The sequence below is a fragment of the Sminthopsis crassicaudata genome, chromosome 5, assembly GCF_048593235.1.
Source record: "Sminthopsis crassicaudata isolate SCR6 chromosome 5, ASM4859323v1, whole genome shotgun sequence".
In the NCBI taxonomy this organism is placed as follows: Eukaryota; Metazoa; Chordata; class Mammalia; order Dasyuromorphia; family Dasyuridae; genus Sminthopsis; species Sminthopsis crassicaudata.
The window spans coordinates 267,188,334-267,204,486 of record NC_133621.1 but is presented as its reverse complement, the minus strand read 5'-3'; the positions used below and the strand labels follow the sequence as shown (position 1 = coordinate 267,204,486).

General features: G+C 36.8%; 1 protein-coding gene and 1 long non-coding RNA gene across 3 annotated transcripts in view; both read left to right on the top strand.

The window, feature by feature from the left end:
• LOC141544589 (uncharacterized) overlaps positions 1-7,717 on the top strand; it is a 35,492-nt gene extending 27,775 nt beyond the window's left edge. For both annotated transcript variants that reach the window (XR_012482670.1, XR_012482668.1), the window contains exons 3-4: positions 6,842-6,941; positions 7,394-7,717. This is a non-coding gene — a long non-coding RNA (uncharacterized LOC141544589). The remainder of the gene's footprint in view (positions 1-6,841; positions 6,942-7,393) is intronic.
• A 3,751-nt stretch (positions 7,718-11,468) lies between these two features.
• The window catches only part of LOC141544588 (uncharacterized), a 29,454-nt gene continuing 24,769 nt past the window's right edge, over positions 11,469-16,153 (top strand). Inside the window, exons 1-3 of the mRNA XM_074270963.1 lie at positions 11,469-12,737; positions 14,716-14,830; positions 15,014-15,187. Of these exons, the coding sequence (XP_074127064.1) occupies positions 12,511-12,737; positions 14,716-14,830; positions 15,014-15,187 (516 nt within the window). The 5' untranslated portion in view covers positions 11,469-12,510. The remainder of the gene's footprint in view (positions 12,738-14,715; positions 14,831-15,013; positions 15,188-16,153) is intronic.

The window sequence follows — 16,153 nt, the reverse complement described above, 5'->3', positions numbered from 1 at the left end:
ATATGGAATTAGTCATTCTAACCATAAAGGTGAATGGGGTAAACTCTCTCATAAAGAGGAAGCAGTTAGCAGACTGGATTAAAAGTCAGAATCCTACTATATGTTGTTTATAGGAAAAACACCTGAAACAGGGTGATACATTCAAACTAAAAGTAAAAGGGTGAAGCACAATCTACTATGCTTCAGGTGAAGCCAAAAAAGCAGGAGTAGCCAGCCTCATCTCAAATAAAACAAAAAAATTGATCTAATTAAAAGAGATAAGGAATGGCATTATATCCTGCTAAAGGGTAGCATAAATAATGAAGCAGTATCAATATTAAACATATATGCCCCAAGTGGTAGAGCCTCTAAATTCTTAAAAGAGAAATTAAGAGAGCTGCAAAAAGAAATATACAGCAAAACTATAATAGTGGGAGATCTCAACCTTGCACTCTCAGAATTAGATAAATCAAACCACAAAATAAATAAGAAAGAAGTCAAAAAGGTAAATAGAATACTAGAAAAGTGTGATATGATAGATCTTTGGTGAAAGCTAAATGGAGACAGAAAGGAGTATACTTCCTTCTCAGCAGTTCATGGAACCTATACAAAAATTGATCATATACTAGAACATAAAAACCTCAAAATCAAGTGCAGTAAGGCAGAAATAATGAATGCATCCTTTTCAGACCACAGTGCAATTAAAATTACATTTAATAAAAAGCCAGGGTAAAATAGACCAAAAAATAATTGGAAACTTAATAATCATAAACTAAAGAATGATTGCGTAAAACAGCAAATCATAGACATCATTAATAACTTCACCCAAGAAAATGACAATAATGAGATATTATACCAAAATGTGTGGGATACAGCCAAAGCAGTAATAAGGGGAAGTTTTATATCTCTAGAGGCCTACTAGCATAAAATAGAGAAAGAGGGTCAACGAATTGGGCTTACAACCAAAATTGCTAGAAAAGAAACAAATTAAAACCCCCAGACAAACACAAAATTTGAAATTCTAAAACTAAAAGGTGATATTAATAAAATTGAAATTAAAAACCTATTGAATTAATTAATAAAACTGAGTGGGTCCTATGAAAAAAGCAACAAAATAGACAAACCCTTAGTAAACCTGATTAAAAAAAGGAAAGAGAAAAAGCAAACTGTTAGTCTTGAAAATGAAAAGGGAGAACTCACCACTATTGAAGAGGAAATTAGAACAATAGCAAGGAGGTACTTTGCTCAACTTTATGACAATAAATTCGATAACTTTAATGAAATGGAATATAGTTTGCCCAGATTAACAGAGGAAGAAGGAAGTAGTCTAAATAGTCCCATCTCAGAAAAAGAAATAGAACAAGCTATTAACCAACTCCCTGAGAAAATATCCCCAGGACCTGATGGATTTACATGTGAATTCTACCAAACATTTAAAGAACCACTAACTCCAATGCTATATAAACTATTTGAAAAAATAGGGATTGAAGGAGTTCTACCAATTTTATTTTTTTTTTTTTTATTTTTTTTTTTTTTATGACACAGCCATGGTACTGATACCTAAACCAGGTAGATTGAAAACTGAGAAAGAAAACTATAGACCAATCTCCTTAATGAATATTGATGCTAAAATCTTAAATAAGATATTAGCAAAACGACTTCAGAAAATCATCCCCTGGATAATACACTATGATCAAGTCGGATTTATACCAGGAATGCAGGGCTGGTTTAATATTAGGAAAACTATTAGTATAATTGACCATATTAATAATCAAATTAATAAAAAAAACATATGATCATCTCAATAGATGCAGAAAAATAATTTGATGATATCTAACATCCATTCCTACTAAAAACACTTGAGCATATATTAAAAACTGTCAATAAACATCATATGTAATGGCGATAAACTGGAATCTTTCCCCATAAGATCAGGAGTGAAACAAGGTTGCCCACCATCACCATTACTATTTGATATAGTACTAGAAAAGCTAGCCTTAACAATAAGAGCCAAGAAAGAGATTCAAGGAATTAGAGTAGGAAATGAGGAAAAAAAACTATCACTCTTTGCAAATGACACGATGGTATACTTAAGAGAACCCCAGAGACTCTGCTAAAAAGCTATTAGAAATAAGTCAGAACTTTAGCAAAGTGGCAGAATACAAAATAAATCCACATAAATCCTCAGCATTTTTATACATTACCAAGACATTCCAACAACATGAGATACAAAGAGAAATTCCCTTCAAAATAACTGTTGATAGTATAAAATATTTGGGAATATATCTACCAAAGGAGAGTCAGGAATTATATGAGCAAAATTACAAAACACTTGACACAAAAATAAAGTCAGATTTAAATAATTGGAAAGACATTCGGTGCTCTTGGATAGGCCGAGCGAATATAATTAAAATGACAATACTCCCTAAACTAATCTATTTATTTAGTGCTATACCAATCAGACTTCCATAAAACTATTTCAATAACCTAGAAAAACTAACAACAGAATTTATATGAACAAGAAAAGGTCGAGAATTTCAAGGGAAGTAATGAAAAAAAAAAATTAAGTGAAGGTGGTCTAGCTGTACCTGATCTAGAACTGTATTATAAAGCAACAGTCACCAAAACCATTTGGTATTGGCTAAGAAATCGACTAATTGATCAGTAGAATAGGTTAGATTCACAGGGCAAGATAGTGAATAAAAATAGGCATCTAGTGTTTGACAAACCGAAAGATTGCAACTTTTGGGATAAGAATTCATTATTTGACAAAAACTACTGAGAAAACTGGAAATTAGTATGGCAGAAACTAGTTATGGACCCACATTTAACACCACATACTAAGATAAAATCAAAATGCTTCCAAGATTTAGGCATAAAGAACGAGATCTAAATAAATTAGAGGAATATAGGATAGTTTACCTCTCAGACTTGTGGAGGAGGGAGGAATTGGTGTCCAAAGGAGAACTAGAGACCATATTGATCACAAAACAGAAAATTTTGATTACATCAAAATAAAAAGTTTTTGCACAAACAAAACTAATGCAAACAAGATTAGAAGGGAAGTAATAGTTAAGATTCTGATAAAGGCCTCATCTCCAAAATATACAGAGAATTGACTTTAATTTATACGAAATCAAGCCATTCTCCAATTGATAAATGCTCAAAAGATATGAACAGACAATTTTCAGATGATGAAATTTAAACTATTTCCATTTATATGAAAGTGTTCCAAATCACTATTGATCAGAGAAATGCAAATTAAGGCAACTCTGAGTTATCACTACACACCTGTCAGATTTGTTAAGATGACAGGAATAAATAATGATGAATGTTGGAGGGGATGCGGAAAAACTGGGACACTGATGCATTGTTTGTGGAGTTGTGAAAGAATCCAACCATTCTAGAAAGCAATCTGCAATTATGCCCCAAAAGTTATCAAAATGTGCATACCCTTTGACCCAGCAGTGCTACTACTGGGCTTATATCCCAAGGAAATACTAACGAAGGGAAAGGGACCTGTATGTGCCAAAATGTTTGTGCCAGCCCTTTTTGTATTGGCTAGAAACTGGAAAATGAATGGATGACCATCAATTGGAGAATGGTTGGATAAATTATGGTACATGAATGTTATGGAATATTATTTTTCTGTAAGAAATGACCAACAGGAGGAATACAGAGAGGCTTGGAGAGATGTTGAGTGAAACGAGCAGAAATAGGAGATCATTATATACTTCAACAGTGATATTGTATGAGGATGTATTCTGATGGAAGTGGATATCTTCAACATAGAGAAGAGCTAATCCAATTCCAATTGATCAATGATGGACAGAATCAGCTACAACTAGAAAAGGAACACTGGGATATGAGTGTAAACTGTGAGCATTTTTGTTGTTGTTGTTGTTGTTGTTGTTTGTTTTTCTTCCCAGATTATTTTTACCTTCTGAATACAATTCTTCATTTGCAACAACAACAACAGCAAAATTCGGTACTGCACATATATATTCTACCTAAGATATACAATAAGATATTCAATATGTATGTGAATACCTGCCATCTAGGGGAGGGGATGGAGGGAAGGAAAGCAAAAAAAAAAACTCAGAACAAAAGGGACTACAAGGGATAATGTTGTAAAAAAAGAAATACATATGCATATTTGCTGTCAAAAATGTTATAATTATAAAATTAATAATAAAAAAAAAGGTTAAGTGACTTGACTAGGGAAACCAGGGTCACCTAGCTATATATATTAGGAGCAGGATGTAAAGTGAAGTCACCTATTTATTTGCTATGTCTCTAACTTGTAATCTAAATGTAATTTGAAATAATAAAAAGGAAAATAGTTCCTTTCCTTGAAATAAATAAATAAACAAACAAATAAAGAAAGAAAGAAAGAAAGAAAAAAAGAAAAAAAATTACATTCTTTTGCAAAGCCAATTTTCTTGTTGCACCATTATATAAATCTTTCAGTTTCACAAACAACTGATTAACAACATTTTTACCTTTCTGTTCCCTTTGTATTCTTCCACCTCCTCCAAAATCATGTCAAAGATATCCACTAGAGAACCAAAGCCAACACCAGAACCATCCTCTTTGATAGCTTGTTTTGTACTTTTGTCATAAAGTCTCTTTTCTTTGCATCAGAAATCATGTCATAAACTTGAGAAATCTGTTTGAACTTTTCTCCTTCATTTGGATTCTTACCTGGGTGAGGTTTCAAGGCTAGTTTTTTTTTTTTTTTTTTTTTTGTTTGTTTGTTTGTTTTTTGAGAGCCAGGGAGTAACACTCACAGTATGCCAGGTTCAAAATGTCTACGTCTGGGGTGGGTTAAAAGAGGACCTCTAGGAACTGGTGGGGATGTTGGGGAATCAAGTGGGAGAAAGAGAAGATTAGGAGTTGGGGGCACTTTGTTTGTCCAGCATGGGCAGAGGCAGTTGCAGCACTCTGATTCTCCCCAATTTTTCTGTAAAGTTCCCAAGTCCTTTCTTAAACTAATCTGTCAAGTGTCCAAACTGCACAGAGTGCAAATCTGTGGGCTGATCACACTGTTCTAAGTGCCTTATGGACACTTGCCAAAAAGCCCTTTATGGAGAAATCACACAGACAAGAACTCACAAGGTGCTCAGAAAAAGCAGTACAGAGACACTCTCAAGGTTTCAACTTGAGAACTGATTACATGACTTGAGAGACTTAGAACTGCTCTTCATGGCATGCTCTCCTTAGACAAATGTGCTGTATGAGCAAAATAGGACTGAATTAGTGCAAAAGAAGTGGGAGATGCACAAGGTTAGAGAAATCACCTCAAATATTCATAAGAACTATTTGTGTCTTGTAATGTTTTTTTTTTTTTTTTCTCTAAATTGTAATCATTCTTGGAGTATGTTTCTTGGGGAGCTTTTGGAGGCAGCCTTAGTTTTAGTTCATTTCAATAATCCCAAATGCAGCCAGGAGTCCAAAGCCTTTACTGTCTCTTTCCAAATCTTATCTCCTTCATTTGGGGCTTGGCTAGTTGTCTGAAGGCCTTCCAGATCTTGGTTTCAGTGTTCTCCCGAGGACAGCCTACCACCACTTCTCTGTCTTCCTTCGTTCTGCCCGACTTGTGAATCTCCTTGACCAAATCCTGACTCTGAATCTCCCAAAGTCCTCCTTGGCCCTGAGAGCTTCTTTCTTATATGCTGCACATTGAGCACACACCAATCATTTCATCACTAGGAAACCATTATTTATTGTATGATTAAATCAATGCTAAATTACATTTAATCATCGTCTCCTCAATTCTACTCAGTACCTTGTTTCAAGTTCTGGCCCATAACATCTCCTTGTAGGATCAGATCAGTCATACTGAACCATGCTAAATTAGATAATTGTTATCTTTATCCATTCCATGTCTTAGCACCTTGTAAGAATCCTAACAGTGTCTGACCTGTGGGACAAGATTCCAAGGTCACATTGATCTGATCCGCCAGTCAGATGCATTAATTTGACACTAACATAGTAATGTCATTTTGGTCCTCTTTGAAAATGGAGGAAAACAACCATTACCTCTAGCACCATAGAATATTTGCAAAGTCAGGGCTAGGGGAAAGAAAATCAAAGGAAAGCTTGTGGGCCTTGGAGAAATCTAGCTAAATGTGCTTATGCTAGATTCTATATGGGAAGGCACCCACTCACTTTACAAGAGTTCTCTGTGGAGAATCTCTCCAATAATTAACATCATCATTGTCATCATGAGTAACATTTATATAGTGCTTACTACATGCAAGTCCTGTGCTAAGCATTTTGTGAATGTTATCTCACTTGATCCTTATTACAGTGCTGAGAATTGGGTTCTATTGTTCTCCCCATTTTACAGATGAGGAAACTGAGGCAAACAGAAGGTAAGTGTCTTGTCCAGGATCACCTAAATAGAAAGCATGTGAGGCTGGACTTGAGTTAAGGTCTTTGTCACTCCCTGTATTGCATTCAATCCACTGAGCTCTACAAATGGAAAGGGCTCCAAAATTATGCTAACATCCCCATATCAAATGCAATGACTAGCTACATGTTCCTTGGGAAAAGCCACAAAGAACCGCAACCTCCACTAATTTTTGCCCTTCACCTGCCTTTCCCCTTTCCCCAATATTCAATTTTGAGAGAAGTCTGACATTCAAATAGCAGAAAAAAAGCAATTAAATTGGAATCTGTTAGAGTATCCATTGGCTCCTCCTCTCCCTTTTCCTTACTTCCACCCTACTTCAAAGGGAAAATGGCTAGAGTCTACCTGAGTGTTGCTTTTGAGTAGCTAGGTTTTCTCCAATGGAAAGAAATGTAAAATATCATCCCATAATTCAGATAATAGGACTTTTTTTTTCCTTTCCCATAGAAAACAATGATGAGCAGAGGTGAATTAGAGTGTACATTAAATGAACAATTTAAATAGGACTTGAAAATTCAACTGGAAGCCAAGCTGTAGGAAGCTTAAAGTAAGTCTGCACACATAATTCTGTTTGACAATTGTTTAAATTAACAATTTCACATTTTCATGAAGAAGGTTCAATCAAACTGTGTTTGTGTGTGTGGGGGGGAGGTTTCCAAGGCAGATCTTTTCCAGTGGCTTCTCTTTCTCATATGCCAACTCTTTCTTTTGCTGCAACCTGCTGCTACCACTACAACTGACCACTTCAGTAAACCCTATAGTCACAATTTCAGTGGCCTTTTATAGCCTCATTATCTTTTGAAATTTACAAGATCACCTGGGCTCATTCATCTTGTGGTTTTGACTCAGTCCCCTGTTATGGGCCAGAGCTTGAAACAAGGTACTAAGTGGAATTACAAGGTAGAATGGAGAAGACAATGGTTCAATCTAGTTTAGCATTGATTTAATCCTACAACAAATAATGTTCTCCTAGTGATATCATGATTGGTTTTTACTCAGTGTGGAATGTATATGCAGAAGCTCTCAGGGCCAGAAGAGACAAGCACACTAGAAGAGGTAGGAGGCTGAGACAGATTCATTCCATTGTCCACCTTTATCATGGCTGAAGCACAAATCTTTGGATTTGGGGAGATTCAGAAGCCAGAGAAGGCAAGCGAGAGCTCAAGTTCTAGGAACCAAAGAGAGAGCTAGGCCTCCAGAAATCTAGCTGAGCCCCAAGTGAAGGAGACAAAATTTTGAAAGAGACAATAAAGGATTTGGATTTTAAGCCCTGCTACTCATGTGGTGATTACTGAACTGAAACCAAGGCTGCTCCCAGAGACCCCAAGGAAACCTCAACAGAAAACATTACATTTTAGAGAGCATATTACATTTTGGCACCTAAACGTGGGACCAAGGACCTTCATCTTTGAACCCAAAATTAGAGTGAGTACAAGAAGGAAACTTTATTAAGGGCTAAACTAGTACTTCAGCTGAAATGGGACAGATGCTTAGAAAACAGCCTTCTTTTGCAATAAAGGTAAAATGTGTAGTGAGCATTGTCAGATTTATGAAAAGCCAATGTTTGAGAGTAACTTGGGAGCAGATCAATGAATTTTTAGAAACAGTACAGTACACATATCCTTGGTTCTCTAAGGAAAAAAAAAAATTGAATCCAAATGAGTTGAAATTAGCAGGAGAGCAATTATCTGAATACTACAATGATAATGGAATTGACTCAATATCCAAAGAAACACTTGATACATAGCATTTAATACAATTGGCTTTAAGAAATAAGTATTAGGGTAAGAAAAAAGAGTAAAGAGCAAGGGAGGGAGGATCAAGAAAAACTAGGTGAAAAGCATGAAGAATTAGATAAGAATGGAGTTAAGTTCAATTCTTAGTGTGGTAGTTCACAACAAGAGAAATTAGGGTATTTCCCAACCCCTGACCTACTTCCCTCAACATTTTATGGGTAGAGGGAGAAGAAGAAGGGAAAGGGGCAGTAACACATTCAGCATCACCTATGAAGCAGCCTATGACAAGATTACAAAAGGGACTGGTTAAGGCAAACAAAGGACAGGATATATCTATCTGATTTAATAAATGGATACCTGTGATTGAAGTGCTTGACTCTTAGGTCAACAGTAAGATACACTGCTTTTGACCTGGAAAAAAAAAAAAGATTTGAAAAAGGATTGCACACTTCATGGGGCTATATCATCTTATATTAAGATGTTACTAGACAATCTGGCTTATGAAATCTTAACCCCTAGTGATTGGAAATCCATAACAAGGACATCTTTAGAAGCTGGACAAAACTTGTGGCTTTCTGAATATAATGAATTATGCAGGACACAAACCCACCACAAACAGAAAACTGAAGTTAATGTACAGATCACCTTTGACCAACTAGCAGGTGAAGGTCATTATGCAGACAATTCAACACAGACTAACTATCTCATAGCAGCTTATGAACAAATTGCTACTGCTGTAATAAAAGCTTGGGGCACCCTCCCAAGAAAAGATCGAGGGGAAGCCTTCATAAAAATAGAGCAAGGTTCCAATGATTTTTTTGCTGATTTTGTGGGACGTTTGCAAACAGCTGTCACAAGAACCATTGGAGAAAATGCAGCTACAGGAATGATGAGAAGACAGCTGGCTAAGTAAAATGCTAATGAGGATTGCAGAAGGTTTATATGGGAACTACACAAAGATGCTCCTTTAGAGGATATCATAAGACACTGTGCCACAGTAGGCACAAAATGCTTATTGTACTCAGACTATGATGAACATGGGAAGACGGGATCCCTCTTGACAAGGGACTTCCAGAGATACTCTCTGATGTTTTCAATGTGGGAAAGTTGGACATCTGAGAGCTCAATGTAGGTATAGAGATAGAGTGAGAAGATAGAGTGACACAAAACCTAAAATACTATGTCCAAAATGCAAATGAGGTTTCCACTGGGACTCAGAATGTAGATTGACACAGGGAAATGAGAGGCAGGGCCCAGCTCCAAGACATCAAATAAAAAACAGATGGGACATGATGGCAGCCAAGGTTACACCTTTAGAAGTTCAGGATTCTGATGTGATGAATCAGAAAAAAAATCAGATGGGAGAAAGGGATTATAATTGGAGAGAATACAGGCTTTTTTTTAACCCAAAAGAAGGGCAGTGTCCAGTGCGATCAGCTCCAATGTCATTGCCAGGTGTTGAGGAGAAATTTAGCAAGTGGTAAATAGAAGGGACTAGATAGGTTAACTGCTTGGGGAAGAAAGTTTGCTTGTATTTCTACAGATGGAGAAAGAATCAGATGGGTGCCAATGAGCCATATCCTCCTTGTCCATCAGACAGAGACAGAAAAAGGGGAAAAAAATCTCAAAACAACGGAGAAGAACTAAAAGCAGTCAGGGAAGGTGTGATCACCTCCTTTTTTGGTTCTCCTTGAACACCACCTTGAGAAGTCAGGGAGCTCATGACCACCTATGTTCTAAAAACAAAAGAAAATGGGAGATGTTATGGGCCAGAACTTGAAACAAGGTACTAAGTGGAATTAAGGAGACAATGGTCAAATCTAATTTAACATTGATTTAATCCTGCAACAAGTAATGGTTTCCTAGTGATAAAATGATGGTTTGTACTCAGCTGATAAAGCATATAAAGTACTGTGTAAACCTTAAGGTATGAAGTATGTGAGAGCTATTAGTGTCACCAAGAGAAATTATTTGTCCATTTACATCTGCATTCATTAAAAGTTTATGAAAATGTTTTTCAAATTCCACAAATTTCATACTAGGTTTCAGCCTAGTATGTCATTGTAATGCTTGAAAAACTGAGCAAGATAGAGATTAGAGAACAATTTAACAATTTATTTAATAGAGAGATTTCCTGGGACCAAATGGATCATGGTTGGTCCCAGGGCTGACTGAGACTCTCTTCTCAAAGAATGTGTCCCTGAATGTGGGATATAAGATGGTTTTATAGGGTTACAAGACCTGTGACATAATGGGGGAGGTCCCTGGATGGGTACATTCATCCCATCAAACATTAAGTTGGAATGCTTATAACCTGAGCAGAGTAACTAAATAAGACAAGTAGGGAAACTGGGTCAGGACATCAAAAAAGAACTGTGCCACAAAGAACATGACCTGTAAGTCATGACATTTTAATTAATGATTTGCCTCTATATTTGAATATCCATATACTAGATTTACCTGTTTATCAGATCATATACATTGATCTTCTCCCCAATAAGTAGTATCTGTATTTTCAAATAATTATATAATTCATGACCACTTTTCTGTCCACAATGTATAGATAGTATAATATGTATATGATAATGGAGTCTGTTACTTGTTCAGGGGCCTTTAAACAAGCCAAACCATTGTCCAAATCTGTTGAAAGTATATCGTAGTGCTAAATGTTAGGCATTTTATCCATCACATGCAATTTAGAGACAGTATTGAAGTTCTACAGGATATCAGGTAAGGCACAAACAATGGAGACTATGCCTTAAATAGATATTGTTGGAGCCATCTCACAAGTATAACCTAGATGTTGACCACAGGATTTACAAACTGGATCACAAGTAATCCCTACGGAGACCAAAAGACCTACAGGCAGAATTGATATTTTGGTTTGTTGGAAAGAACGACTAGAAGGAAAAGCAAGGGAGGGGAGGGGAGGGAATGCAGGACTAGAGGGAGGGAAAGAGGGACTAGGAGAAGGAAAGGAGAAGAAAGGAGGAGGGGGAAGGGAAGGGGAAGAAGAAAAGGGAAAGAGAAAAACGAAGAAGGGAGGGGGGAAAGGGGAGACAAGGGAATGGAGATGAAGAGGGAGGAAGAGAAGACAAGATGACAAGGAGAACTATCAGCAGCAGCAGCAGGAGCAGCATGTATCATTTCTGTATTTTTAGGTTCAGTTAATCTGGAGCTGAAAGAAATCAGTATGAGCCGATGTGCACAGGATGCATTTCACATCATTAATGGAACATAGGCACAGGGAAAAGCAGGAGAGGGCAAAAAAACAAGACTAGCAAGAGCATGACCTGCATTGTTTCCTTTTGAAGAAATTTTCTTACGTTTGGGACGTTGAGCCCAAGTCAGTAAAACAAAATACTGGGACCTTCTACCCACATTATAGCAGACCTCATCAAAATCCCTCCAAGTGACTTAAACTTCCATAAAAACACAATACTCGGAGGCAATCTCATTAGCCCACACCTGAATGGGGCTTTTATCGTCTATATAGCCTTAGGGTATGTTTAAATCTTTATGTTTATATTTAAACTAGAAGGGGTATCTCTTTCCATTGCATAGAAAGTGTTGAAATCCTTCCCTTCTCCCTCCTTTAATAAGAGCACCAATAAGGAAAATTAAATTCTGTAGGGATGGTCTTGAACCGAGGGCTACATGGTTGACACCAGATGTGTGGCTGTCTGTCCGGTACAAATGCTTCCCCGACACACTTACGGGGTAGGAAGAATCAGAAGAGGCACTGGACTGTATTTGTCCATCTGGGCCCCGAGGGTCGCTTCCTTCAGTTTCACAGAATTGTTAAAAGGACTGCAAGAACCTTGGGAGATTATCGAGTAGAAGATCATTTTACAGAAGAAACCAGGCTCCGAGAGGAAGTGCTTTGCTCATTACAAAAGTAAATAAAACAGGTCTCGAGATTTGAACGCAAGAGCTCCAGGTCTCACCCATCCTCGTGCCCTCGAGCTTTGGACTCCTCGAGCTGAGAGCTAACGGATTTGGCATCCGTGCGCTCACCAGTGCGTGCCTTGACCCTTTATCGCATCCTCGTGAACCTCGGACCTGATAAAGGCATCACTTTCCCTCCGGCCATTGCCAGGATTGCTATCAGCTCTAGTGCTGAATCGGTTATTAACTGTTGCGAGTTCACAGATCCCCAAATCTCGAGTCTCGAGTTATTGACATTTCCCCTTTTAATTCTCCCTTTGTTTCCACTTTCATTTTCCCTTTATTTCCCCTTTTAATTCCCCTTTGTTTCCATTTTAATTTTCCCTTAAATACCCCCATTGAATTCCCCCTTTAATACCCCCTTTTAATTCCCCTTCTGAGTAGGCTGAGGGGCTCGAACGAGGACTCCTCAGCCTAAAGCCTGTCTCCGCAATGAAGATTTTCAATTTCTGCAAGAAGAAGGGGCAATTTCCATCTCGCCCCTTCAAGCTTTCGAGTTCCTTTGGGGTCCAAACACCCTACCCCACCGAAGGATACCTGATCCGGAGCAAGGACCTCAGGAAGATCCACAAAGCTGCCTTGCGTGGAGATGTGGCGAAGGTGCAGCAGCTACTGCTGCTGGGAAAAAACGATGTGAATGATCTGGATAAAGTGAAGCGGTAAGAGCAAAGGTTGGGTTAGAAGGAGAGAAGGGAAAGCCCAAACCCTAGGTAAGACATCCCTGCACAGGAGTAGATGAAGTGCATCCCAATTAACCATCGGGAAATCAAACCACTTCAGCACCTAGGACAGGGTCAGGATAGCAAGTCCCAAAAGCGGGCTTCACTTCCCCTTCCTACCTAGCCACTTTTAATGAATTGGAAACTCCATTTGTCATTTCGTCAGGCCAACATATTCTTGATCAGTAGCAACGTGGAAGCAAATACTATTCCCATCTGCTGAATTGTTTACAGGTCTAAAACGATTTTGTCAGGCTATACTTAAGAATATTGGGGGATTTTCTTGGGAAACTTAATGGAATGTTTTGCCATTTCCTTCAACCCCCTTTTGAGGGATAGGAAATTGAGGCAAACAAGGTCAAATAACCTCAGGGTCACAAAACTTTACTTATCTAACATCACATTTGACCTCAAGAAGAGGAGTTTTCCTGACACCAAGTCCAGAACTCTTGTTCATTGTGCCACTTAGCTGCCCTGGGCTGGTGAAATATGGACACGATCTATGAAGAATGAAAGATTCAAGGCAGAAAATTAATTGTGCTTTTATTAAGACCTGTGTTTTATATAGATCTATAGATCTATAGATCTATAGATATAGATATAAATATATATAGATAGATAGATAGATAGATAGATATAGATATATATATAGATATAGATACAAAGGAATAGTGCAGTAGGGATTGACCTTATGCTAAGAGGTTAATCAAGAAAGAGACTTAAGCAAAGAAGCCTAAGAATCTGATACTTGGGAAGAGAACCAGGAGAAAGCAGTGTTACACAATTTAGAAGGGAATATTAAGGAGAAAATGAATGCACTTTCAAAGACACCAGAGGTTACTAAAATGAGAATAAAGAAAAAGATTTGTTAATTAAGAGATAGATTCATTAGATTCAGTGAAGAATTTAGAAAAAAACCCTTAATTTTCTGACATTCAATTACAAAAGACAGGAGAAATGGGGGATGATAGTAGGCATCAGTTGATCAAGTGTAGTTACTTTGGGGAAGGGGGGAGAAGACAAGGGGATTTTTGTAGGCAAGCAGGGAAATATCCAGGATGCAATGAAAGATTGAAGATAAGTGACAAGAGGAATGGTAAGTATTATAGAATGGTATCGCTTGTATACAAAGAGGCATTTTTATTGGCAAGGAAAAAGACTACCTCTTCATATGAGATAGGTAAATGAAAAATAATGGTAGAAGATATTTAGATGAGTTAGGTGAGAAAGAGGGTGAAAGAGGGAGATCTCAGGAAATGGTCTCAATTTTTTTTCCCCAGTAAAATATGAGTAGGTTTTTTTTTTAATTAGCTGAAAAGGTGAACAGAGTATACTATGGGAGGTTTGAAAAGGGATGAAAAGATTTGGAAGAGCTGCTTTTTTGTCATAATTTTCTGGCAGTCCAGTTCTTATATTTTCTCTTCTTTATTTTCTCTATAGATCTATTGCTTTTTTATGAGTTGTTTCACAATCTGTTCTATTTTCTTATTTTTAAAAATCTGTTTTCTTATTTTTTGGTTATGGTAACCAATTGGTTACCATTGGTTTTGGTAACCAATATGGTAAGTGCCAAGGTGCAAGGGGTCAGCAAATTGGCTGAGGAAAGGTGATTTAGCACAGGTCAGAAACGGAGCAAATTTCTAATGCAATCTGTAATGAAATGTAAATCTACCTCCTGAATATATTCCACCCCACCCCATCCATCCCTGGCAATTTTGTCTACCATACCAGCAATGAGAGTTAATGCATATTTTGTATTTCTTTAGGGGACAGTAGTACCCATTTATTTTTGGAAATTATTTATAATTTAGGCATAAGAATAATAATACATATTACATTAAAACTATCCTAAAAATGGTAAAATTTTGATTGTTGTAGTACATTATCAAACAATCATATTACTCCCTCATTTTTGTAGAACACCTCTTCACCTGGCTTGTGCCAATGGACATCCAGATGTTGTATCTCTCCTAGTAGAGAAAAATTGCAAACTAAATTTGTTGGACAATGACAGTCGAACACCGTTAATAAAGGTATGTATTAGTTAACCGTGATGGTCAATGAAATGCATGTTGATTTCTTTCTGTGATTAAGAAAATTAAAAGTTAGTAAATATTTAGTAGCTTTTGCTAACTTCTTTAAATATCCCTAATGATGCTTGAATATACTAAATTTTATATTGCTTTGTTATTTCTTTGTGTATATTATATCTACAGGCAATAGAATGTCAGCAGAAGGAGTGTGCAACAATCTTGCTTGAACATGGTGCAGACCCTAATCTTGGGGATGGCAACAACAACACTGCACTTCACTATGTTGTCCTAGGTCATAATGAATTCATAGCAAAAAAACTACTTCAATACCCGACTGATATTGAAGCAAAAAATAAGGTAGAAGCTAACCTCTTGTATAACAAAGCAGATTTTAAACGATTTGTTCCTACTAGGTATCACTACACAGAGACAAAATTTTCACAGGAACAAATTCTTAAGTACATGTTGTTTTGTTTGTTTGTTTTGTTGTGTTTTGTTTTTTTGTTTTGTTTTGTTTTGTTCTTTTGATCCTAAGGACTACACATTTAAAGTCATTTTCTTTCTAGGAAAGTTGGTAAGAGAGGGAAAATACTAGGCAAATGGCTTTCTTCCAGATTTAACCCTCTTAAGGCAAAATTTTAAAACATTTGTTTTGTTTGTTGTTGTTGTGGTTGTGATTGTTTTGAATTTATAAATTCAGGAGGAATGGTAAAGATAACTAGTCAACTTTAAACCCAACCAGGATATAGCTTTCTTTTAGTAGAGGTCTGTGGAAATAAGTTTGGCTTCATTTGGACAATAATTGATTATGAAATGAAAGTGACATAGAGAAGATCTAATCCAATTCCAATTGATCAATGATGGACAGAATCAGCTACACCCAGAGAAGAACACTGGGAAATGAGGGGAAACTGTTTGCATGTTTTGTTTTTCCCAGGTTATTTTTACCTTCAGAATCCAATTCTTCCTTTGCAACAACAACAACAACAACAAAAATTCAGTTCTGCACATATATATTGTATCTCAGTTATACTGTAACATATTTAATATGTATGGGAATGCCTGCAATCTAGGGGAGGGGTGGAGGGAAGATAGGCAAAATTCAGAACAGAAGGGAATACAAGGGATAATGTTGTAAAAAAAATTACCTATGCATATGTACTGTCAAAAATATAATAATTACAAAATTAATTTTAAAAAAAAGAAATGAAAGTGACAAGAATGGGAGACACTCATGGCATAATATGAAATGGTCTCAACAAATTCTGAATTTCTGTCTTTTAAAATATTGTTACATATTATAAACTAGAAGGAATCCCAGTG